Source organism: Triturus cristatus, chromosome 11 (assembly GCF_964204655.1).
Source record: "Triturus cristatus chromosome 11, aTriCri1.1, whole genome shotgun sequence".
NCBI classification, from domain to species: domain Eukaryota; kingdom Metazoa; phylum Chordata; class Amphibia; order Caudata; family Salamandridae; genus Triturus; species Triturus cristatus.
In genome coordinates, this window is record NC_140594.1 from 867,693,623 (window position 1) to 867,718,840 (window position 25,218).

General features: G+C 44.6%; 1 protein-coding gene across 3 annotated transcripts in view; it reads right to left on the reverse strand.

Moving 5' to 3' along the window:
* Positions 1–25,218, reverse strand: part of SMC4 (structural maintenance of chromosomes 4) — a 910,253-nt gene that overhangs the window by 280,705 nt on the left and 604,330 nt on the right. For all 3 annotated transcript variants that reach the window (XM_085634717.1, XM_085634719.1, XM_085634718.1), the window contains exon 18: positions 3,972–4,161. In XM_085634717.1, coding sequence (XP_085490843.1) covers positions 3,972–4,161 — 190 coding nt within the window. The remainder of the gene's footprint in view (positions 1–3,971; positions 4,162–25,218) is intronic.

The window sequence follows — 25,218 nt, forward strand, 5'->3', positions numbered from 1 at the left end:
GTTGTCGAGCTTCCAGCCCATGCACTCTATCTTGCTTCCCTGGCACTTACAATATTTAAGAATAGACGCAAGTATTGTAGGGACACATCTACTCTGGCAGATATACCCTCACCTGTGGTATAGTACACTCTGCTTTAGGGCTGTAAAGCCTGCTAAAGGGGTGACTTGCCTATACCTACAGGCAGTTCTGGCTAGCATGGTACCCAGGCAGGGTGCCATGTCAACTTGGCTTTTCACCTCACAAGGCATACAAATTGCAAGGGCAGTAGCATGGTGTGAGAAAGTGCCCTCTTTCTTGCATGGTATGCCCCCACTTTTTGCTAAATTGCTGAATGTACTTCGATTGAGTGTACCCTGGGTTCCTGCCAATCAGGTGCCCAGGGCCTATGTTCCTTCCTTAAACCACACAAACTCCAAATTGGCAAACCCTAGCCACATGTCAGCCCCTAGTAAATGGCACCCTAGGTACCCAGGGCCTTGTGACCAGGGAAGGCCTCTAAGGGCTGCAGCACTCATTGTGCCACCCTCAGAGGCCCTGTACCCTTACACACACACTGCCCTTGCAGGCTGAGTGTCTGGGTGCAGGACAAAACAAAGAGTCGACATGGCACACATCACTGTGTACCATGCCCATCACCTACACTGCCAAGGCATATGTCAGCCACCCCTCTAGCTGGGTGCATTACGCCTATGGTGTGGGCACAGGAGCAGGAGCCCTGTGCCCCTACAGTACCCGGGTCCATTCCTGGGCACTGTAAGTGCAGTGCTGTCATTTAAGAGTACATGGTGCTGAGAGCTTGTCAAACACGAGCTCCACAGCACCATATTGGCAACACTGAAGCCTGGGAAGTTTGGTATCAAACTTCTCAGCACATTAAATCCTACACTGGCATCAGTGTGGGTTCAATGTACTAAGCACCCCAGAGGGCATCTTAGAGATGCCCCCTTACAGCTAACTTACAATCCACGTCTGCTCTGAGGCTGCCCAGGCTGCCACACAGCAGACACGTTGCTGGACCCCTGGGTGGGAGAGCCCCTGCTCTCCCGGGCCTGCAACAATGCACATCCTGGGTGAGGTGAGAAATCTCCTCCCCCAGGATGAGCAAAGGGAAGCTTCAAAGGCAGGCCGCCATTTGGAGTTTTCCCAGGCCACTGCAACCCCCCACTCTGGCGGGAAGCTTGGCCGGAAACCCCATACAAGGACAGGGGATGTGCCAGCCTGCCCACCCCACCCCTCAGGTGGGGGAGGCGAGGTGAAGCACATCTCCGGGCTCTCGCCATCTTGAAGATGGGAGGCCCTACCCTATCAGGATTAGGCTACTGCCCCCCTCCCACAGGAGAGAGGCAGGATAGGGGGTGTACCCACCCCAGGACAAGGACCCATTGGTCCCTGGCCTTCACCTACCTGTAACGCCCCTAAATCTAGTGTTTAGGGGCACCCTGAACCTTCCTTCCTTAGATTCCAGATAGAAAATTACAAGAAGAGCAAGAAGAACAAAGACCTGCCCTGCAGCTGCTAAAAAGAGAAGAAGACACCAACTGCTTAGGCCCCAGCCCTACCGGCCTGTCGACTCTCGAACCTGCACCAGCGCGGCATCTCTCGTGGCCAGCAACCTCACCAACCCCGGAGGACCTGGCTACCTTTTGGCTCTAAGCCCCTGGGACTCCCATGAGTAGAGGCTCTACTCAAGAAACCTATTTTTAATCCCTGGCAGCAGCCCGGAACCGCGGACCCAACACACTCTGCACCAGCCAAGCCTGGCCAGTGCCGGAGTGGACAAAGACCCTGAGGACGACCCCACGGCGACTGTGACCCCGAGTCCGGCACCCAAGGACCCCCCTCGACATCCCGGAAGAAGCCTGCAGCCTCAGAACCAAGTGCCACCCCAACCGCGATCAACCAGAGGGTAAGATTCCCGACGTCAAAAGGCACCCCGGCGCCCTGCGGCCCCCTGTGCCCAATCCCGGGGTACCCACCTAACCTACAACTACCCAACTTACCTCTCGGAGTGGTGGTGGCACCTGAAACATCCTCGTCCCCGAGCCTGCAGCCTTTTTCCAAACTGGAACATTCCCATTGATTTCCATTGAGCGCCCGAAGGCTCAAAAGCACCCTGCACCCAGCCGCCCGAGTGGCCCTGGCAGTGCCCTCTCTACACTAACCTACTTCCCCACTTGCCCTGAGTAAGTGACCAGGAGCCCAGCTCCCACAGCCGCGTGGCTTGCCAGACAGCAGCTACCAACCAAGGCCCCCCTATCCCTCATAGGATAACATTGGGCCTAACTCTCTCTGCACCCGGCCGTCCTGAAACCACTGAGGGTGAACCAACTGTACCTACCTGACACTGGGGGACCCCTGAGTCCATGCCCGGAATTTCAACTCTGCCAGTCGAGTACTTACCCTTAAACCGCTAACTTCATTTTCCTCATAGGGTAACATTGACTGGCTTTTTCTTCAAAAATCTTCTAAGTGTGAACTTTTCAAAACTGCAAAAATTCACCAAAAATCAGCCAAGTGACAAAAACGAATTTACTCACCTGCTCCTAGGTGAGCTCCCAGTGCTGGATCTTGGTGCCCAGCCCTGACCCTGAAAAGTGTTCACAACTATACTTACCTCTAACTCATTTTTCTCCCATAGGAAACCATTGTCTGCTTTTCTGTGAAATTTCTTCTAAGTGTCTTTTTTTGCAAATTTGAAATATTCTTTTAAAATCGTACCATTTCTGCAAACGAAATTACTTACCTGTTTTTGACAAGGACCCCAGTCCTGGGTCTAGGTACCCAGTCCTGGATTACTAAAGTAACGATAAAGTAATCTACCTGCAATTTGAATTTCTTGCCATAGAGATCCATTGAATGTTTTCTTTGAAATATTTTCTAAGTGCTAACTTTTGAAATAGCTAAATATTATTTAAAAATCATTACAGTTATTAAGTCGACTTTCATCACTTGATTCTGAATACTGACCCAAGGCTGGTTCTAGGAGCCAGACCTGGAATTCCAAAAGTAATCTGGAAAGTAATTTATTACAAATAACCTGAATTTACCATTGAGCTCAATGCACTGTTATGTTTAGGAAATAGGATTGTTTATTGCAACCAACTGTGACTGTTTACACAAATTTATTGCTTAAGACAAAAGTATTTATATTCAACCTCTCATTCTCAATAAAACAAGCATATATTTTATATATATAAACCATTGGCCTAGAGTTCAGTTATTGAGTGTGTGAAACCATTTGCTGACTGAGTGTGTACAATAAATGCTTTACACTGTCCTCTGGTACTGCCTTACTGCTCGACCAAGCTACCACTTTTGAGAGTAAGGTCATACCTAACTTTGACCTCTATCAGCCTCTGGGGGACTGTGGACTCTGTACACCCTGTACCTATTAGGGAACAGTATATACAGAGCCACTTTCTCACACATGGTCCTAGTGAGGAAGGAGAGAGGGGGGGGGGGGTCCCAGGCCCTTGGTACTCAGGATACCATTTACTAGGGACCTACAGGGGGTGCAGAGGTATCAATTGTGGCTATGTCATGGGGAAGAAGCACTGACACAGGGGACCTAGTTGTCAGGGACCCTGTGCACTACAGTTAAAACCACATCAAGTCCAGGCAAAAAGCGGGGACTAACCATGTCAAAAGGTGCCCTTTCTAACATTTTCAAACAGCCCTTTAATAAGATGGATTTTAGGCATGCTTGCAAAGAGAATTGTAATGGGCTAGCTTTGCAAACTAAAGAGTGCTAATGTAGTCCTGAAACCTTCAGATAAAACCAATTACATTCAACAAAGAGTATAAAAACTATTGAGAATAGTTTATATTTAACATTTGCACATCTCACTATACAGTGACTTATATGAGCTTTACCACTGCATTAAAAGGTTGTATAGTAAATATACATTTAGAAAATGAGGAATCATGATTTATTACATGTAAAAAAGGAAAAGGGAGACATTCAATTTACCTGCTTGCAGTCTTTATTGCCACTTGAGCTTTCGTAATGGCAGAAGTACACTCGTCTATTTCTTTGTTTACTTTGTCTACTTTGTCTTGTTGAGCTTTAAGTTTGTGATTGTTGATATCAATGATAAGCTTATGCAATCTTTTCACTTCAGTTTCTACCTTACCAGCTTTCACTGCAACTTTCTCATGGTCTGTTAACAGAAATACAATATACAGATCAAATTTACAAAATATTTTTGGTAGCAGATTGCATAATTCCTTAGAAATAGAAAGGGAAATGCTACTTACCAGTATGCATCTGTTCTTGGCATGGAGAGCTGCAGATCCACACACTAGCATAGTAGATCGCTATCTGGTGTTGGGCTCGGATGCTTGCACCTTGCTGTTGTCTTGGAAGAAGTCTTTGTAGTCACAAGATAGGCGACTCCTCCCTTGGACGATAGTGCGCATGGGCATCGACTCCATCCTTAGATTGTTTTGCACCATGATGGGAAATGATGGAGTTAGTACAAGAAAAGGAGATGCCCATGTGTGTATATCCAAGTAAGATAGAACTGGAACAGATACAGGTTCTGGGGAGGTGGGTGGGCGTGTGTGGATCTGCAGCTCTACATGCCAAGAACAGATGCATACTGGTAAGTAGCATTTCCCGTTCGAGGCATATGAGCTGCAGATCACACACTAGCAGACTATACAGCATTATCTCCCCTAGCGGTGGTCACCTGTATCGGTTGCAGTAGTGTGAAATAAAGTTTTAAGGACAGCTTGGCCCACAGAAGCTTGTTGCTTTGCGTGCACGTCAACACAATAGCGTTTAGTGAAGGTGTATGTTGTAGACCATGTGGCTGCCTTACAAATGTCTAAGGGAATGTTCCCTAAGAATGCCATGGAAGCCCCTAGTTTGCGTGTGGCATGCGCTCTAGGGGGAACTATTAATGCGCTATTAGCTTTTTGGTGGCATATTTGGATACATTTAACTATCCACCTTGCAATCCCAGATTTGGAGATGGGGTTACCCTTATGTGGTGGAGAGAAAGCTACAAACAATTGTTTTGTTTTGCGAAAAGATTTAGTTCTGTCAATGTATTAAAGAAGGGCTCTTTTAACATCTAAGTTGTGAAGAGCCCTCTCTGCTATGGAGTCAGGGTTTGGAAAGAAGACTGGTAACTCCACTGACTGGTTAAGATGAAAAGGAGATGTGACTTTTGGAAGGAATTTTGGATTTGTCCTTAGAACCACATTGTTACAATGTAATTGTAAGAATGGTTCTTGTATGGTTAAAGCTTGGATCTCACTTACTCTTCTGAGAGATGTGATTGCAATAAGGAAAGCTACTTTCCATGTAAAGAACTGCAGTTCGCATTTATGTAGAGGTTCAAATGGTGGTCCCATGAGCCTAGTAAGAACAATGTTTAGATTCCACACCGGAGAGGGTGGTAATCTGGGAGGGATAATTCTTTTTAAGTCCTTCCATGAAAGCTTTGATTGCAGGTACTCTAAAAAGTAACAAGTGTTGTCGGTTTTGTAAGTAAGCTGCAAGAGCTGCTAGATGCAGACGTATGGATGAGTATGCTAAGTTACATCTTTGCAAATGTAGTAAGTAGCAAATGATGTTCTGGATGGAGGCATCCAGTGGGTGTATATGGCTGTTCGCGCAGTAAATGGCAAATCTTTTCCATTTTGCAGCATAGCAAGCTCTAGTAGTAGGTCTTCTGGCTTCTTTGATAATGTTCATGCAGTTCGGTGGAAGGTTAAGGTAACCGAACTCTAGGACTTCAGGAGCCAGATCGTCAGATTCAGTTGACCTGGATCTAGATGGCTGATCTCTCCATAGTTCTGGGTTATTGAGGACGGGGAGAGACGTAGTTTTTGGTGTGGAACTAGTGAGAGTTCCAATAGTGTTGTGTACCACGGTTGGCGTGCCCATGTGGGAGCTACTAGGATCAGTTTGAGAGATTGTTGCCTGAGCTTGTGTACCACTGGTGGAATCAGTGGGAGTGGCGGAAAAGCGTACGCAAATCTGCCTGACCAGCTCATCCATATCGCATTGCCTTTCGACTGCGGATGTGGGAACCTGGCGGCGAAGTTTGGGCATTTTGCATTTTCATGTGTGGCGAACAGCTCGATGTCTGGTTGGCCCCACATTTGAAAAATGGGTAATAGAACTTGGGGATGTAGTTCCCACTCAAGAATCTGTTGTGTCAGTCGACTTAACAGATCCGCAATCTGATTGTGAATTCCTGGAAGGTGGTCTGCCAGTAGGTATATGTTCTGAGGAATGGCCCATCTCCAAATGTTCTGTACGAGCTGAGACAGCTGCAGAGAATGTGTGCCTCCTTGTTTTTGTATGTAATACATGGCTATCATGTTGTCCGTCCGGATGAGGACAGCCTTGTTCTGTACATGTAGTTGGAAGGATTTTAGAGCTAGGAATACTGCCAGCAGTTCTAGGTGATTGCTATGGAGCACTTTTTGTTGAGGGGTCCATTTGCCCTGAGGTGTGTGTCCGAGGAGATGGGCTCCCCATCCTGTGAGTGATGCGTCTGTCGTCAGCACTATCTGTGGAAGAGGCTCGATGAACGGCTGCCCTTTGGACAAGTTTATGTTCCAACACTGTAGAGAGCGATGTGTGCGGCTGTCCACAAACACCAGATCTGTAAGTTGTCCTTAAGCCTGGTTCCACTGACGTGCTAGACATTCCTGTACGGCACGCATTTGGAGTCTCGCATAAGGCACAATGAAGATGCAAGATGCCATCATGCCTATGAGTTGCATGAACACTCTGGCTGGAAGAGAGTGTTGGTCTTGAAATTTTGTAATAAGAGTTTGTATACTGGCTATCCTGGCTGGACTGGGATGCGCTGTGGAGGTGTTTATTGTGGCTCCTAGATATTGGTGTATATGAGAGGGCTGGAGATGCGACTTGGTGTAGTTGATTGTGAACCCTAAGTTGGGTAACATTTGGATGGTTTGGTGTGTGTGTAGAACACATTGTTGGAATGACTTTGCTTTTATTAGCCAGTCGTCTAGATATGGGAAGACATGAATTTGTTGTCTTCTGAGATGTGCTGCTACTACCGCAAGATATTTCGTGAATACTCTGGGTGCGGTGGTCACTCCGAATGGAAGGACTGGTAGTGCTGTCAGTGGACTACAAACCTTAGGTACTTCCTGTGAGCAGGATGTATGGGAATGTGGAAGTAGGAGTCCTTGAGATCTAGTGTAGCAAGGAAATCTCCTTGTTGCAGCAGCGGGAGCACTTGCTGAAGAGTGATCATATGGAAATTATCTGAGTGTATATACAGATTTAGGGGTCTAAGGTCGAGTATTGGTCTTAGAGTCCTGTCCTTTTTGGGTATTAGGAAGTACAGTGAGTAGACCCCTGTTCCTTGATGCTCCAAGGGAACTAGTTCTATCGCGTGCTTTTGAAGCAGTGAGAGAACCTCTTGTTTGAGGAGCGTAAGATGGTCTGCGGACATTGGACGCTGTTTGGGTGGTATGTGTGTTCCAGGCAGTAACCATACTGGATAATTTGTCTTGCCCACCTGTCTGTTGTGATAGAATTCCAGACAGGTAGGATCTGTGTTAATCTGCCCCCGACCGGAGTGGAATGGTCTGGGGGGAGCGGAGGAAAGTCACTGTTTTGTCGCGGGGGAGGTGAGAGTGTTATTACCTCGACCTCTTACTTTATTGTTGTTTCCTCTGTATTCGCCTCTAAAATATCCTCTACTGGGGGATGTTTGTGTAGTAGCTTTAAATGAAGATGAGGTGTCTGCGCCCATGTTTTTGGAGGCTCATCTATAGAAGGAGCGACAAAAGGAGCCACGTGTTTGTGGAGACTGTAATGCTCCCATGGACTTAGCAGTCTGTGCCCTTTTTCATTTTTTCAAGCGCAGTGTCCACAGCCGGGCCAAAAAGCTGTTCTTGGTTGAACGGTTGACTGAGTATGGTAGTTTGGATCTCCTGCTTAAAGCCTGAAATGCGTAGCCAGGCATGTCGTCTAAGGAGCACACTGGTGTTGATTGATCTAGAGGCAGTGTCTGCTGCGTCAAGTGCACATTTAATTGACGCATTTGAAATTAGCTTGCCCTCTTGGATAAGGTCATTTGCCTGGGTTTTATACTGGTCAGGCAAATGCTGCAATAGGTTTTCCAGCTGGTCATAATGTGCCCTGTCATATCGTGCCAGCAGTGCTTGTGTGTTGGCCGCCTGTGCCGCTACCCTTTTGCCAGAAGCTTCTAGCAATTTGGATTCCTTATCAGGGGGGAGGCGCATCCCCGGAGGTCTGGGAGTTGGCGCGCTTTCTAGCATTGGAAACGACTAGAGAATCTAAATGCAACCGACCTTTGACGTAAATAGGATCTTCAGGGGCAGGCCTATATTTCTGATCTATTCTAGGGTTAAGAAACCTGGCACGTACAGGATCTTTAAATACTTCTGGGGCATGCTTAATGACTCCTTTGATCATTGGTAAGATTTGCACTGACTTTTGGGATTTTTCAAATGTATCTAAGAGGAAGTCTTCCTCTGGTGCATCTGAGTGCATTGTGACACCATGATAAAGTGCAGCCTTATTTAATAACTGTCCAAACCCAAGGTGATCATCTGGGGAGATGGTTTTGAGGGATATGGCTGTGGGTCTGGTAGAACTGTTGGGATAGGATATGCCCTATCATCTAGTGGTGAGGTAACTGGATCCGTGGACGGGTCATTCGGATCACCCCCCCCCGATCATCATCATCTTGAGGTGGTGTATGTGGTGGAGATGTTAGAGGTAAGGGCGGTTTAGGCAGAGGAGGTGGGTTAGAAGGCAGTATAGGAGAAGGAGGCATAGGTAATGTGGCAGAGTCCTTCTGTGCAGGAAGTGGAGCAGGTGGTATGTCCTGTTTCCTCTTTTTACATGGCACAGCCGTAACATGTCCTGTTTTTGGGTTTATATAAATCTTTTTCTGCCTTGGATCGATAGGATCTGGGTGAAAAAGTTCTTGTTCCTGGGGAACCACCGTCGGTGCCATTTTTTTTCGGTTCCGGGCGAGGCTGCGGTTGATCCTTATGGTCTTTGGCCTTAGGAGGCGTATTAGAGTCCTTAGGCTTCTGTTTCGGTGCCGAGGATTCTGGTTTCGGAGCCGAAGCCGGATCTTTAGGCTTGGAAACGTTGGAAGCCGGCTTATCAACGGGCCTCGGGGTTTTCGGGGCTGTTGTGGTGGTGGAAGGTGTCTGAGCCGATTTCAGAGCAGAGTGTTCCTTTGGGTTCGGTGCCGAAGGCGCCGGTGGGACAATTACATGAGGTTTGCTCAGTCCTGAGCTACCGGAAGGCTTGTCCCTTTTCTTCGGATCAGAGCCTGGAGGCGGGGCTTCTGAAGGATGTTTTCGGTCTCGACTGGGGCCAACCGGCGAAGTTTTGACCACTGCCTTCAGTTTTGGAGGGGTTGGGGTAGGGGCAGTAGTACTCACTCGTTGCCCAGGAGTTATGGGGTCGTCTGAGTCTTCTGCCTCTGACACGATTTCGAGATCTTCGGAATCTTCTTCTGGAACATCGGGGCCTTCATAGATGTCCTCTGGTTCCGGAGCTGGTCTCTGCGCCATGATGTGTCATCGAGCCCTTTGATCTCGAACAGTCCTCTTCGATCGAAAGGATGCGCAAGCTGGACACGTGTTCAGGTGATAGGCACAGATTGCAGACCTTGTGATGGTCACTGTGCGGTAACTTTGCTCCATACTGGGGGCATTTTTTGAAAGGCGTCCTTTCCATGAGCCGTAGGCCTTATGGCGTGGATAGGCCCAGCAGCCCGCATCAACAACCGGAATCGAGCCAATGAAGTCGGGTCGAAGATGAAAGTGAATCCGATGATGTTTTGGAAGTTTTGCGCTTCGAAAAAGCTGAAATTGAGACTTCTAACCGGAGCGGAAAAGTTGCATCCAAACCCAATGGCCGAAAAAAATAATCTAAGGATGGAGTCGATGCCCATGCGCACTATCGTCCAAGGGTGGAGTTACCTATCTCGTGATTACAAAGACTTCTTCCAAGACAACAACAAGATGCAAGCATTCAAGCCAACACCAGATGGCGATCTACTATGCTAGTGTGTGATCTGCAGCTCATATGCCTCGAAAATGCCTAATCCGTACAAGTGGAAAACTTAAGCGAATAAGATAAGGAGCATGCCACTTAATTTTACAGTCACAGTGAGAAAAATACAATAAATACATCCATAAGATTAGATATTGTAGTGCTTTGGTCTTGTATGCTGCGATTTACAGGCTTACTTAGACAAATGTGCAACTGCCGTCCGAATAAGAAAAGCAAGCATATTTCAAAAAACACATGTATATGACATATCAGGCTAGAGAAAGGCCCACAAAGCAGGTCAATGCACCAAGTGCCCCGACAACACAGATAACGGAGTGAAAGTTTCTCTGCTTGAATGAAATCAAGAATGAGATCACTATGCTGGGATTAGCCAAACCACTGGCCCCTAAATCTGTTGATGCCACTGGCACTATCAGAGTAGGCAAAAAGTGATGCGAAAGCTATATAGATGTATAGCTTGCATTTGCACACCAAATTTACCAAGTGGTCAGGGGAATCTGCAGATGACTCTGCTCCAGAAAACTCTAGCTCCAAACCCTCTTACACTTGGTGGCAGCCTGCCTTAATAGAGACATTTGTGGACTACTGAAATTTAACCACACAGCAAAGGAAGGAAAATTAGGTGACCAGAATTTATTAAAAACAGCACATGTACAACCATATGAAGCCAGTGCTTAACATGCTCCATTGGCTTTCAGTGGAGACAACAATCAATTTTCATACCAAACACTGTTTAGGAGACCTACAGGAGAGTTCTTAAATGTGCATCTTTGTCACCAACATGAAATGTGGATCACGAGAAAGGGCTTAAAGCAAAACAGATTCAAGATCACTTGTGTTTCAACCATTCCATTGTTTAATTTTCCCCAGTTTTCTTATTGTAGCCTTACAAATCCTCGAGAGTGATACATTGTAACTGGTGTCTTTGTTGCATCCGCTGTAGCAAAAAGCTCCTGCTAAACCCTGGCATTTTATTTGTACCCAGAAGCCACCTGGACTGACCAGAAGCTAATATGTCTTAATAAAAAGGCTCCTTAGTGGTCTTAACAGGCAAGCATGGCCACTTGATAGAGCTCTGTGCCCCCAGGCTGCCTCGGAGCAATCCCGTGGGTCCAAGAGGTCGATCTCCAGCCTGAAGCATACATGCTGGCACCACTGCAGGGAAGCAGTAGTGACAGGCCATGGATGGTGACTAACAACTTATACTGAGTTGGTAGTGTGAGCCCTCAGAGGCCTGGCAGTAACAAACAAGTTACTTACCTTCGGTAAAGCATTACCTGGTAGAGACAATCTAGCCACAAATTCATTACCGTAGAAGTTACCATGCGTCAAGCTGGATCCAGAAGACTTTTGCGCGAGCAAAAACCTTTCGCACCGGTAGGTGGCGTTGGTCAGCTCTGTGTGACATTGGTGTTGTACTTGCCAGAAGTGAAATCCACATCACCTATATAGGTGCCACCTCGGCGCACTGACATCAGTTACTTTACACAACTTTCCACGGCAGGAGCTCAGAGCCATTAAGTGCACTGAAAGTGATGTGTTTAGAACTAAAGCCCTGAAAGAGATCAGCTCTGGCCCTAAAAACCTGCCCGTAGGGCAGGGAGGATGGGTGGGTCAGTAAAGAATCTGTGGCTAGATTATGTCTCTACCAAATAAGACATTGACGAAGGTAAGTAATTTGTCCATCTGATAGAGACATATAGCCACAGATTCCTTACCTTAGAATAGACACCCCAGCAATACCATCACTTGAGGAGGGTCTGCGGACAAGTTTAGACAAGTCCTGCAGGACAGAGGGGCCAAAATGGCAGTCCCTAATGTAGGAAACTAGGATCTTTCTGACATGGTTGTCACCACGTTTTGACTGGTGTCTGTTTTGACTAGTGCACTGGGATCCTGCTAACCAGGACCCAAGTTTGTGTTCATTCTCCCCTAAATGAACTGGTATTTTGTACACCCCACAATTGTGATACTGGTGTAACCCTGTAAGTCCCTAGTATATAATACGAAGGTACCCAGGGCATTGGTACACCAGGGGTCTCTACTGGGCTGCAGCATGTATTATGCCACCCATGGGAGTCCATGCAAGCTGTCTGCAGGGCTGCCAATGCAGCCTGTGTGAAATGGTGCATGCAACTTTTAACTTCAGAAATATGGTTTACCTTCTATCCCGGTCACTGCACTTAAAAGCTAGAAGTCCCCCCTAAGGTATGCCCTTCATACCATGGGCCGGGTGCCTGGTTATAGTCCCTACATGAGCAGACACACTCCTACAAACCCCGGACTACATAATGGCTTCACCGAACCTGGTCATGTTTGGTATCAAACATTTTGTAATAATGCAACGACACAGATTCCATTGTTAGTTGCATGATACCATGTACTGGGGAGCATGTCTACCTGTGTAGCCTTGCAGGGTCTGCATGCAAGCCAGTGCTGCCTCCGACCCCAGACACCGCTCTGTCCTCCTGCAAATGATCTTAACTTGAGCAAGGGAATGTAGAACAAAATTTCCTGTAGAAGAGGTGTAGCCACCTCTCCTTTGAATTAGGTGTCTCTGGCCTACGGTGAGGGTGCTTCAGAGAGCCACAAGACCGCTTTAAAGGCACTTTTGGTGCCATCCGTGCTGTGAGAATGTGTCTTTTTGCATGGTTACCCCCCACTTTTTGCTTGATCTAGATGTGGTTTCAATTGTAATGCACAGGGTCCCTACCATCCAGGTCCCCTGTGCCAGTGCTGCTACTCTAACATATCAGCAATTAGTACTTCTACCCCCTGTGAGTCCTTAGTTAGTATCCTGGGTGCATGGAAGCTGAAGAGGATCTCCTGGGACCCCCCTTATTGGGAGACCATGTCTCTGCCCTTGCAACTTGTATGCCCCGTGAAAACGAAAAAAATCGACATGGCACCCTGCCTGAGTGACAGGATACCAATCACGGACTGAAGGTATAGGTAGGTCATTCCTCTAGCAGACCTCACAGCCCTAAAGCAGGGCGCACAATACCACAGGTGAGGGAATATCTGCATGAGCAGATATGCACCTTCAACATTAGTGATGTCATAGAGATTACATGGGTTGCGGGATCCCCGGAACAATGATGGCTTCACTGAACCCAGGAGTGTTTGGTACCATACTACGCCTCTCAATACATCCACACTGATGCCAGGGTGTGAATCGTTGTACCATGTACCCAGAAGGCCCCTCAGAGGTGCCCCCTGAAAATCTACTAACCCTGGTGTGGTCTAAACGGCTGTAAGCAGCCAGCCACCGCCAGACAGGTTTCTGGTACCCTGTGTTGAGAGCCCCTGCTCTCTGGGACCATAAACAATGAATCTCATGGGCAGAGGTGTCATGCCTCCTTCCCCAGAATGGGTCACTGCTCGAAGAGGGGAAGCTTCAAAGGCTGGCTCCCTTTCCAATGCAACCCCCAACCTCTGATACTAGCAGCAGATAGCAGCCCCCAATTTACTACCCTACCTTGGGCGGGAAGACTCAAAAAGATAGGTGTGCCCACCTCTGCCAACCCCACCCCTAAGGCGGGGGTAAGAAAGGTGACGCACACTTCAGTCCCCGCCATCTTGAAGATGAGGGATTCCTAAAATCAGGGCAAGACCTATGCCCCCTCCCACAGGAGGCTGGCATAAAAGACGGCGTAGTCACCGCAGGTAAGGATTAGTTACTTACCTGTAATCCTAGTTCTCTTCCAGGGGTATCCTCATCAAAGTCATAAGCACTAGAATATTCCCTCCCATGCGCGGGACCCCGGAAACACACTCATATCTGATATATATATATATATATATAGTATATATATATATATATATATATATATATATATATATATATAGTATATATAGTATATATCTATATATATATTTTTTTCTTTTTTCAAACGAATGCCCAAGCTTTTGAAGACGCACTCAGCAGGAAATGAAAGTAGTTAAGGCAGCCAACAAGTTCACTCCATTGTAGGAATTTAATAAATTTTGCTGTAGGAATTTAATAAATTTTGCCGACGCGTTTCGGGGCGGCACGCCCCTTCTTCACAGGCATATCTATATATACACATCATATATATACACAATATATTACCTACTGGCGGTCGCCAGTAGGTAGTTATAGTTAGGACCACGTTTCCATAGGAAAACCTCAACATTCTATTTTGAATAACTTTGGCGCCGGTCGACGAATCCTCGCGAATTTCTCAAAATAGGTGGGGCGCTACGCTCCGCTCCTACCCTGAAAGTCTCGGGGGGATCTGTCAAGCGGGGGCTGAGATAAAAGGGGGGTCCCAAAACGCGTTTTTCCCATGCATTTTTCCATAGGACCTTTAGAACGAGCTACAGCCCGAACGGCTGAACAGAATTACTCAAAATTTGGCAGAGAGGTAGTCCCTAGGTCAAGGAAGTGCCTTTTGTAGGTTTGGTGTAAATCTGTTCAGTAGATTCTGAGAAAATAGCCTTTGAATCAATATATATATCTGTAAGCGCGCAGAGTGCGCGCTGGGTGCGCGCACCCTGCCGTGCGCGAGCGCAATTCTGATTGGTTGTTAGATCTTAGTAAACATTCGAATCGGTGGAAGTCAGGAAGCGGCGGCCGCCATTTTGGCTATCGCATAAAGAGGAGGTGATAATCAAAGGGGGAGCAGTTGAAAAGGGGGCAGAGTGGGTAGAAATAGACCCAGTAGGCATTGTAAGGGGGTCAAAGTAGGACCTTGTAGGGCAAAAAAAAAGAATAATATTTTGTAAAAAAATATCGCCGAGTGCGCGCACCCTGCGCGCACCCGGAAAAAAAATAAAAATAAAAGAAATTTAAAAAAAATTGCATTTAAGTGTTTAGATATAAGGTGGCTCTAAAAAGAGCCCTTGTGTTTATTGTTTGTTTTTCGGTACCTACAAGTAAGTACCGACGCAGAGTCTGAGGTTCAAGAGGAAGACTCTGTTCCCTTCATCATTGAAGTGCACACCATCTCCTCTATAAATGTCTTGCATGTCGTAACGCAAGTTGTTGTGGTAAATGGAACCCATACCATAGTCTCTGAGGAAAGCAGAAATAGATTTGTTGACGTGCTTCCTTGCTTTGTCAATCTGCGGACAAAATTGGTTGGACCAGTTCCACTTTTGCCTTTGGCATATGTTAGAATATACAAAGGCAGTTTGTGGAAAAAGCGACATCAATTGCACAAAGGTGTCCTTAATAAGCATTTCCAAACCTACCCCAGTTAAAGTGCCTAGATCATTACCACCACAGTGCACAATAATAAGGTTAGGCTGTGGGAGATGTTGAAAGGTTTTCACCAAAGGCATTAATTGGTGCCACTTTAACCCTCTCTGACCAATCCACTTGATGTCTACATTTGGCAAAGCAAGGTCTCTCACCATACCTCTTTTCTCTGCAAATTTTTCACTCCAGAAGACATAGCTGTGTCCTACAATCCACACTGTGAACATCTTCAAAGGAGATCTGGATGCACTCAGGAGGTGTAATTCAGTAGAATGGTAAAAAGAAATGAAAGACAGTTTGGAAATGGAGGCATACATATTTTTTTTTAAAAAAAAAAAGAACTGATTGGCTGTTTCATACCATTCTACACTAAAAACTAGGCTGTATGTGTAAAATAATAGAAGCATGTTTTGTATTGGTTCAGAAAAATGTGTTACCAAAGAACAGTACTATGGATTTGCTGTAAGGTTTGAAAAGTCAAGCACTCTTGCTCTGTGGAATTGAAACATTGTGTGGCGAACTTCTGACCTAACTCCACACAGCAGTGTTCCATGAGCTGTTGCTATGGTAGCAGGCAGAAGTCAAGTTGGGGGAAGGGAACTAGGCAGAAGTGAAGTAGGGGGAAGGGTACTTTTGGAAAAGGTTTGGTTTTCAAGCAATAGAAATGTGTGATTACATTTGAAAAAAAGGGGGAAGCAGTGAGATTTGAAATTAACATATATATGTGTGGAAAAATAGAGGGAAAGATTGCCATTATCTGGTTCTGCTGAGTGGAGAGAGGTGTAGAGAACAGAGGTCCTGGCTCTGATAATGTGCTGTGGGGTTTTAAGGTTTCAGTCTGTAATGCAAATACATTCAGCATCACTAAGGCTGGTTGCCCTTGCTGGAGTGTAGGCAGTAACCCAGCATACACATGGTTTGTGGTCTGAAAAAGCAGTCTGGACATGTGCATTTAAAAAAATCTGAAAAGTGGATTCATAATGTGTCAGTCTGTAAAAGTGATTTTCACTTGCCAACAAAAAAGAGCAGTAAGTGTGCATTCAAATTGGCAAAGATTTTTCGTTTTGTGACTAATGTGAAAACATGACTCTGTGTGCAAATAGGAATTACAGGAAGAGATTTGTTGCGTTTTGCTCTGGTGATTTCACAGTTGCATTAGTAGGAAAAAGGGGGAGTCTCTCAAAAAAAAAAAAAAAAAAAAAAGAAAAAAAAAAAACCTTGGGTGCGCGCAGGGTGCGCGCACCTCAAAAAAAAATTTAAAAAAAATTTTCAAAAAAAAAATTTGTTTGGTTAAGTTTATAAGTGGCTCTTAAAAGAGCCCTTGAGTTAATGGAGGGAAACAGGAAGAGAAAAACGCAAAAAAAGAAAAAACATCTATGGCCTAGTGCATGAATGCGCATCAAATTTTCTCTGAAGGAGATCAAGACTGGTCTCCCCCACAGAAATAAGAGAACCGCAATCAGTGCACCGTGTAGACAACCTCGCCAAACAAGGTGGACCAACAAGAGGTAAAGAAACAGGTGAAGGCACCATCGCAGCTGAAGTGCTCCCCTGAGCTGCCGAAGATGTGCTCGGCTGAGCTGCTGCTGATGTCATCGGCTGAGCAGGTGGAGGGTTTTCTCCAGAAGCTCGACGATAAGATGCTGGGTGCATTTTGTAAACATGTCTCAACATAGTGTGAATGCTAAAAGAATATTTCTTGTTAGGATTCCCACGAGATAAGACTTTTTTACAAAGTACACATGTAACTTTTGGTGCATTTACCTTTTTCTCATTCTCAGGAAAAGTAAAAAACTGCCATACAAAGCTGTCCTTCTGCTTCCTGTTCCTCTGCCTCTCAAGAGTGTCCTGCTCACTGTCTGAAGTAGGTTGCTGTTCAGCCATTGTCTCTCAACAACAGAATAGCTCCTTCTCCAAAGGAATCAGAACTAATAATGAGGGGAGTAGGTGTGGTTTGGGAAGAATCTGGAACAGAAAGTACTTCAAACCAATCATAAGTGATGATTCTTGATCACATGACTTGCCATGAGGGGATTGGGTGTGGTATTGAAACAATTAGAAACTGAAAGTAATGATAACCAATAAGAAATGTTGTTTTATTATGTATAAACCCGAGGTGCGCGCACTGCGCAAGCTCCGTGCGCGCACCCCGTGATGACGTATGCACGAACGCGTAAACGCGCAGGTGCATACGTCATATACGCGCACCTAGCGCGCATACGTTTAACACGCGTATACGCGACCGTTATTGCGTGTAATTTTAGCGTATGCGGAAGTAAACCGCGTCGAGGGCGTAGGACGCATGCGTACGCATACGTACTGGGTGCGCGCTCCCAGCGCGCACCAATAAGTATATTTGCGTACGTAAATAACGTACGCCAGAATTCATAAAAAACATACGAAATAGTACTAGGTGCGCGCTCAGAGCGCGCACCCCAAGAATTTATAAAAAAAAAAAAAAAAGAGGACATTAAATAATTAAAAAAATTATTTAAAAAAAAAAAAAAAATTATTTAAAAAAAATACAGATAATATATAAATGAATATAAAGTAATTTTATTTAAATAAAAAAAAATATCTTTAATTAAAAATACATAACTTAGCATATAAAAAACCATACAAATTCTCAGAAAAAAACATAGGTTTCAAAAACGAAATATTTAGGGATTAGCATTTAAAAAACCTTGCAAATTCACTGAAAAAACCATAGGTTTCACACACGTTATAGTTAGGAATTAGCATTTAAAAAACCTTGCAAATTCACTGAAAAAACCATGGGTTTCACACACGTTATAGTTAGGAATTAGCATTTAAAAAACCTTAGAAATTCAGTGAAAAAACCATAGGTTTCACACATGTTATAGTTAGCTGGACATTTTACTCGTAAAAAACCAATGAAATTGCCCCGTTATAGTTAGTTCAGCTAACTATAACTCGCACGCGCCCGCAATGCACTGCTGATGACGTCACATATTACATCACTCATGACATGGTCAGTGACATCACTCATGACATCACTGATGACATCTCAAATGACATCACTGATGACATCATCCTTGTGATAGAGTGGCAGACCTCCTCTCACCCTAATATAACCTTTGATACACACATTCAATAATAGAGACTAAAATTTTTAAAACAATGGACATACCAATACCAGTTACAACAACCTCTTCAGTAATTCTAAGATTCACATACACATTCACTCATTCACCAACAGTCCTATACAGTCACTCATACATGTACTCACTCATCATATGTACTCATACACCTATACATCCAGTTACACAATGCCACTCATCCATAGAGTTACTCACACACATAGTCACTCATACTAATAAAGAATCAAACATACTTTTACTTGCATATACAGTTATACACACACCACCACACTTACTTCTACGGAAACTTACACATACTTAGTCTTTTAAACAATCACTTATAGAAACACATACTTATTCATACAGGAACTCTTTCAATCTCTCACTCTCACATATACTCACTTATATACACCAATAGTCACATATACTAGTTTAAAACATATGTAGTTACTCATAAAGACACTATTGAGACAGTCATTCACTCACTAACACACCCATACACACACTCATCCACCCATACAGTCCTGCACACATGCTGTCTTCAACACATACAAACAGTGAGTGACTCATTCATGCACCTATGCACTACATAATACCCCCCACCGAACCATGCAGACACTCAGACTGACACTCAAAAAAACAACTAATAACCTATATAGACACCCATGTAGCTACTCACCAACCCATGCAGCCACTTATACACAAAGTGAGAGACTGATACAGATATTTACTTATTTAAACATTACTCACTAAGCCATGTATTCACTATGATACACTTAATCAGTCAGTTACACAATCAATTTTTCAAAAACAAATCATCCATTTAGACACTTATATACCCATTTATTCTTCCATCGACCTTGAGATATACATATATAAAACATATTTAATTTTCAGAAAAACACACATTCACTGGATGATGTCATCAGTGATGTCATCAGTGATGTCATTTGAGATGTCATCAGTGATGTCATGAGTGATGTCACTGACCATGTCATGAGTGATGTAATATGTGACGTCATCAGCAGTGCATTGCGGGCGCGTGCGAGTTATAGTTAGCTGAACTAACTATAACGGGGCAATTTCATTGGTTTTTTACGAGTAAAATGTCCAGCTAACTATAACATGTGTGAAACCTATGGTTTTTTCACTGAATATATATATATATATATATATATATATATATATATACACACACACACACACACACACTCAAGTTGTGCCCTGATGTGAAGACGCACTCGCAGTTGATAATTCATTCAAAACATTTAATTTTCAAAACTCTGCATTTTCTTCCCAGTAGATTATCTGCCTGACGCGTTTCAGAGCAACATGCTCCTTTCTCGAAGGTATAATTACACAACCTCCCCTCTCACCTGCATGCTTTTATATTGATTGCCCTCCAGTGGGCCTCTCAGTGAGTGACTATGTTCATGCATGCTGGGAGTTGAAGTAAGTATAATTTCGATTCTTACCCTTCAGTGGGTTCTGTGACTGATGCCACAATTAAAACAATTTATTTGACCCTCCAGTGGGCCCCAGAAAGCAAAATCCGGTTTGTATTTTCAAAAATCCACTGCGCTGTGCCTGCTCGGAATAGTTCAAAGCAGCAGCCCCAAATTTCTTTTTGCCTGGTGGTGCAATCTTCCACAGCCGGACTGCCGTGTGAATGTTCCCAAGTTAGGGCTTTCATCCTAACAGCTGTAGTTCGCAGTTTGCTGAATAAAGGTTTGAAACCTGCTGCCTTGTGGAGTGCGTTTCTGAGATCCGAGGCACCTTTGGAATTTTATATATATGCAGATCTTTGTTTTGAGTAGAGACCCGCTCTAGTTTCAACTGTTCCGGGTTGGGTGTGGGGTGATTCGAGTCGCGAATACGGGCTGTGTGAGTGAAGTCAGGGAACAACCCAATCCAGCCTGATATCGCCAGCAATCTTTCATTCAGCTTTATTTGACTAAGGCAAACTCCGGATGGCAGCAGACGCAATGAGAGAAAGGGAGGAGGCGGCGGCGGCAATGTTTTGTGATGACAATATACCGCCAACGAACTACATTACCCAGAATGCCCCAGTGACAGGAAAAAATCCAGGAATAAAGGAAAAATGCAAACAACTTGAGAAAGCAATGAGAACTGAGCAAAAACGTTGGTGGGAAGCAAAGTCCTTGCAGCGCTATATTGATGTAGGGAGGATTCCCCGCGGCTTGAGAATACTTATAGCCCCCAGCTACGAAGCACCGGACCGTGACATGATGTGCGAATGGGCAGAAACCAATCTCGAGTCTTCTAGTAAATTGCTTTTTATCCTAGTCAAATATGCAGAAAAGGATTGCATTAAACTGGAGGATGAAATTGAGTCCTTAAACAAAGAATTAGAGAAAATGGATCAGCAAGATGACATCGTGAAATTAAAAACGGATATGAAAAAACGACTCATAAAAGCGGAGGATGTAATAAGGGAACGCAAGACATTCAAATTTCATAGAGATCGATGAGACTATGAACAAGGCCGAATATTTACCTTCGCCCGAAAGTTTGACTCGCTCAAAGCTGACAACACTGACATAAAGAAAAAAGTGGCGGCAAGGGTTAACCAACAAACTGACTTAACATCCGCATCTGAGGGAAGTTCAGCAGCAGAAAGTGGATCAGAAATTGAAACTCTGAACAAAGCCAAGTCAAGCACATCCCGCAGGCACTCCCTCACAGACGAAGTGGATTTTTTATGTATGGAACGGCTACAATCCCTCAGGCCAAGAAAACAACAAATTGGGGAAAATCAGGAACAGTCAAAAACAAAAAACGGAGAGAGAGGAGAAAAGCCCGGAGAAGAAGGATCATACAAAAAGTATCCAAAGAAGCAACAGAGGAGATACTGGAAGAAATAAATCCCAGTGCTGCTGATATTTCCAGTGATATGACAGTCATCAATTTAACAGATATGGTTCTGAACAAAGCTGAATTACAATTACTTGCTTTGGGTCTCTCCTATTGCCCGGAAAGTGCGTTCAACTACTCCAAGTCTAGAGTTGACATTTACAAAAGTGTCAGGAAATTAAAAGTGAAAAAATTCCACGCACAAGCCAAGAAAAAGAATACCACAATTGAAACAACGTCAGGCAACAAAGAGTCATCAACACAAGGAATGGACAATGAATCAAATACCATGTGTGATTCTGAATCATTGATTGATACACTCTACGATTTAGCATGTGAAGGAAATCAAACATGTGAATCCCATGAAGCCTTTTCCAATAATACTCAATCATCGACAATTACAAAATGTGCGACACCTTTTAAACCACCTTCTTCATTTTACCCATTGATGCTAAAAGACACCATTGACATATTTCAAGAAAAAGTTATTACTGAATTAAAAGGCCTAAACAGAATGACACACACTGGGCCAAGACGCAGCAAAAGGAATGTACAGGAACTGCAATATCATTCCTTGATGACCAAAATCAAAAACGATAAGGAAATAGTCGTGCGGAGCGCTGACAAAGGAGGCAATGTGGTACTCTGGAAAAGAGAGGAGTACACTAAAGAAGCAATGAGACATCTGGAAGATAAGTCGTGCTATGGAAACAGTAACAAAGTAGCCTGGAACGCGACGCAAACATCTTTTCGTATCACTTTGATGGCATGGCGAGAAAAGGGCTTGTTAACGTCAGATGAATACAAATACCTGTGGAAACCCAATCCAACAATCCCGATTCTATATTTTATACCGAAGGTGCATAAAAACAAAACTAGCCCTCCGGGCCGACCTATAATATCTGCCCGGAATAGCATCTTTGAGAACACTTCCATTTATGTCGACTATTTCCTTCAAGATCATGTACAAAATTTAACGTCATATATTAAAGACACTGGTGACTTTCTTTCTAAGATTAAGAACTTCAAATGGAACAATGAATACTTCCTAATTACCCTCGACGTTACGTCACTTTACACCTCTATCAGACATAACGATGGTCTACGAGCCATGAAATATTATCTGGCGAAGAAGGGAGCACAGTACGAAGAACACAACAAAATGCTTGTTAATATGGTTGAACTGTGTCTAATGAATAACATTTTTATGTTTCAGAACACCATGTATCAACAACTGAGAGGTGTAGCGATGGGGGCCAGCTTCTCCCCCAGCTATGCATGCTTACACATGGGCTGGTGGGAGGAGCAGGTCCTCATGGTAAAACACTCTGAAACCTTTAAGTGCAATGTCAAATGTTGGCTGAGATTTATAGATTATTTATTTTTTGTTTGGCAAGGCACAGAGGAGGGAGCTTTGGAATTTACTGAATCGCTTAACAACAATGACCTCAATCTCCACTTTACATCCAATATCAGTAAAACAAACATAGTTTTCTTGGATGTAGAAGTTTATGTGGAACAAGGCAAAATAGAAACCAGACTACACAGGAAACGCACGGCGGGAAATGCTATCCTACATGCAAGTAGCGCGCACCCAAGCCATCTCATACAGAGCATCCCATATGGTGAGCTCTTACGCATCAAGCGCATCTGTAGCCATCAAGAAGCCTTGAAAGCAGCGCAACAGGATTGCATTAACAGATTTAAAGCTAGAGGATACAGTAAAAAATGCCTAGATAAAGCTCTCACCAAAGTTAACCTCCAAGACAATGATAAAACACCAGCCAAGATGATACAGTCCAAGGTCCCCCCGTTATAGTTAGGTCAGATAACTATAACTCGCGCGACCGCCACTCTATCACAAGGATGATGTCATCGGTGATGTCATGAGTAATGCCACTGACCATGTCATGAGTGATGTAATATGTGACGTCATGAGCACTGGATTGAGGGCGTGCGAGTTATAGTTATCTGACCTAACTATAACGGGGGAATTTCATTGGTTTTTCACGAGTGAAATGCCCAGCTAACTATAACATGTGTGAAACCTATGGTTTTTTAAGTGAATTTGCAAGGTTTTTTAAATGCTAATTCCTAACTATAACGTGTGTGAAACCTATGGTTTTTTCAGTGAATTTGTACGTTTTTTTAAATGCTAATTTATGTATTTTTTTTTTTTTTTAAGTTTTCACCGTGCGCGCACGGTGCGCTTCGCGCACTGCGCGCCCACGTTACGTAGTTCGCGGAATTTTTCCGTTTCTACCGTGCGCGTACGCCACGTGCACTACGCGATTTTTCGTAAAAAAATTTAAATACATTTTTGCCTTTGGGGGTCCTTCTGGGACCCCCTGACCAAGGCTAGGGGGTCAGGAACTGTCCAGCCTGCCCCCTTTTCACGTTATCCACCTTTGTTTTTCACCCCCTCAGACTGCGAGAGACAAAATGGCGGCCGACACTTCCTGGTTTCGACCGATTCGAATGTTTACTAAGATCTAACAACCAATAAGAATCGCGCACGGCAGCGTGCGCGTACGGTAAGCTTACGGTACGCGCCTATAGATATATATATTGATTTAAATGCTATTTTCTCAGGAAATACTGAACAGATTTACACCAGACCTGGGTGGGGGGGGGGGCCCTGCTCAGGCAGAGACACCCCCTCACATGGAAACCAAGCACCCTGCCCTCAGGATTGATAGGGCCTGCCTTACGGGTGACTGATAGGTTTATATGTGTGTCAGGTGAGATATAGGGAACCTATACCTCAGTGAGAAGTGCTAACACCACCTCACCCAGGCTGCAGTAGCAGGCCTGTAGTGTCAGATTTAGTCTGCTTCCCAGGGGTGGCATAATACATGCTTCAGCCCCCAGTAGGCCTGTGAAGTACCTATGCCCTTGGTACCTAAGGTACCATATACTAGGGGCTCATAAGGTACCACAGTATCCATTCACTAGTGCATCTAATATGCACTCCAAGTTGTTTAGAGAGAACAGAGAGGCTGGGGCCCTGATTAGCAGGGACCCAGCCAGACTATAGTCAGAAACCAGTGTAAACATCAGAACAAAAGTGGGGCAACATAAGTGCAGATCCTACTCTCCTACAGCGAGCCTCACCGCTTCCACCTGCGGGCAAAGGAAAAATTAATTAATAATCAAGCTCAGATAACCAAACTTGAAAACCCAGATATATCTTATCTGAATGGATTCCTCAAGGAGGCTTGGCCTACTTGAGTATCCGCTCTGGAATCGGATTCAAGACAATAATGCCTTGTGAAAGTGTGTACCGATCTCCAGGTTGCTGCCTTGCAAATCTCTGCCATTGGAACATCATGCAAGAAAGCTATTGTAGCCATAGTGGAGTGTGCTTTAGGCGACAACAATAGGGGTTTATTTGCCAACTGGTAGGCCAATTTTATACAGGACACTATCCATCTCGAAATGGACCTTTCGGAAGCTGGAAAGCCTGTCCTCATGAACCATAATTTAAAAACAATTGATCTGATTTCCTTATGTCCTTCGTTCCCTCCAAATAGAACTTGAGCACTCTCTTAAGGTCTAAGGAGTGGAGTGACCTCTCCGCAGGAGTAGCGGGATTGGGAAAAAAGGATGGCAGGGAGATTGACTGGTTAACATGAAAATCAGATACAGCTTTTGGCAAAAAAGCAGGGCGAGTCCTTAACACTACCCTGTTGTGGTGAAAAATAGTAGATGGCTCTTTGGCACACAGCGCTTGGATCTCACTTACTCTGCGCGCTGATGTTCGCGCCACTAGGAAAGCGGTCTTCCATGTCAAATGCTGCAACGTGGCTTTATAGATGGGCTCAAAAGGAGGACCCATCAATCTAGAGAGGACTAGATTCAACTCCCAAGGAGGAGAAGGAGGCCGAACAGGGGGATACACCTTCAACCCCTGTAGGAAATCCTTAACCACCTGTAGTTGAAAAAAGGAAGGCTGGTT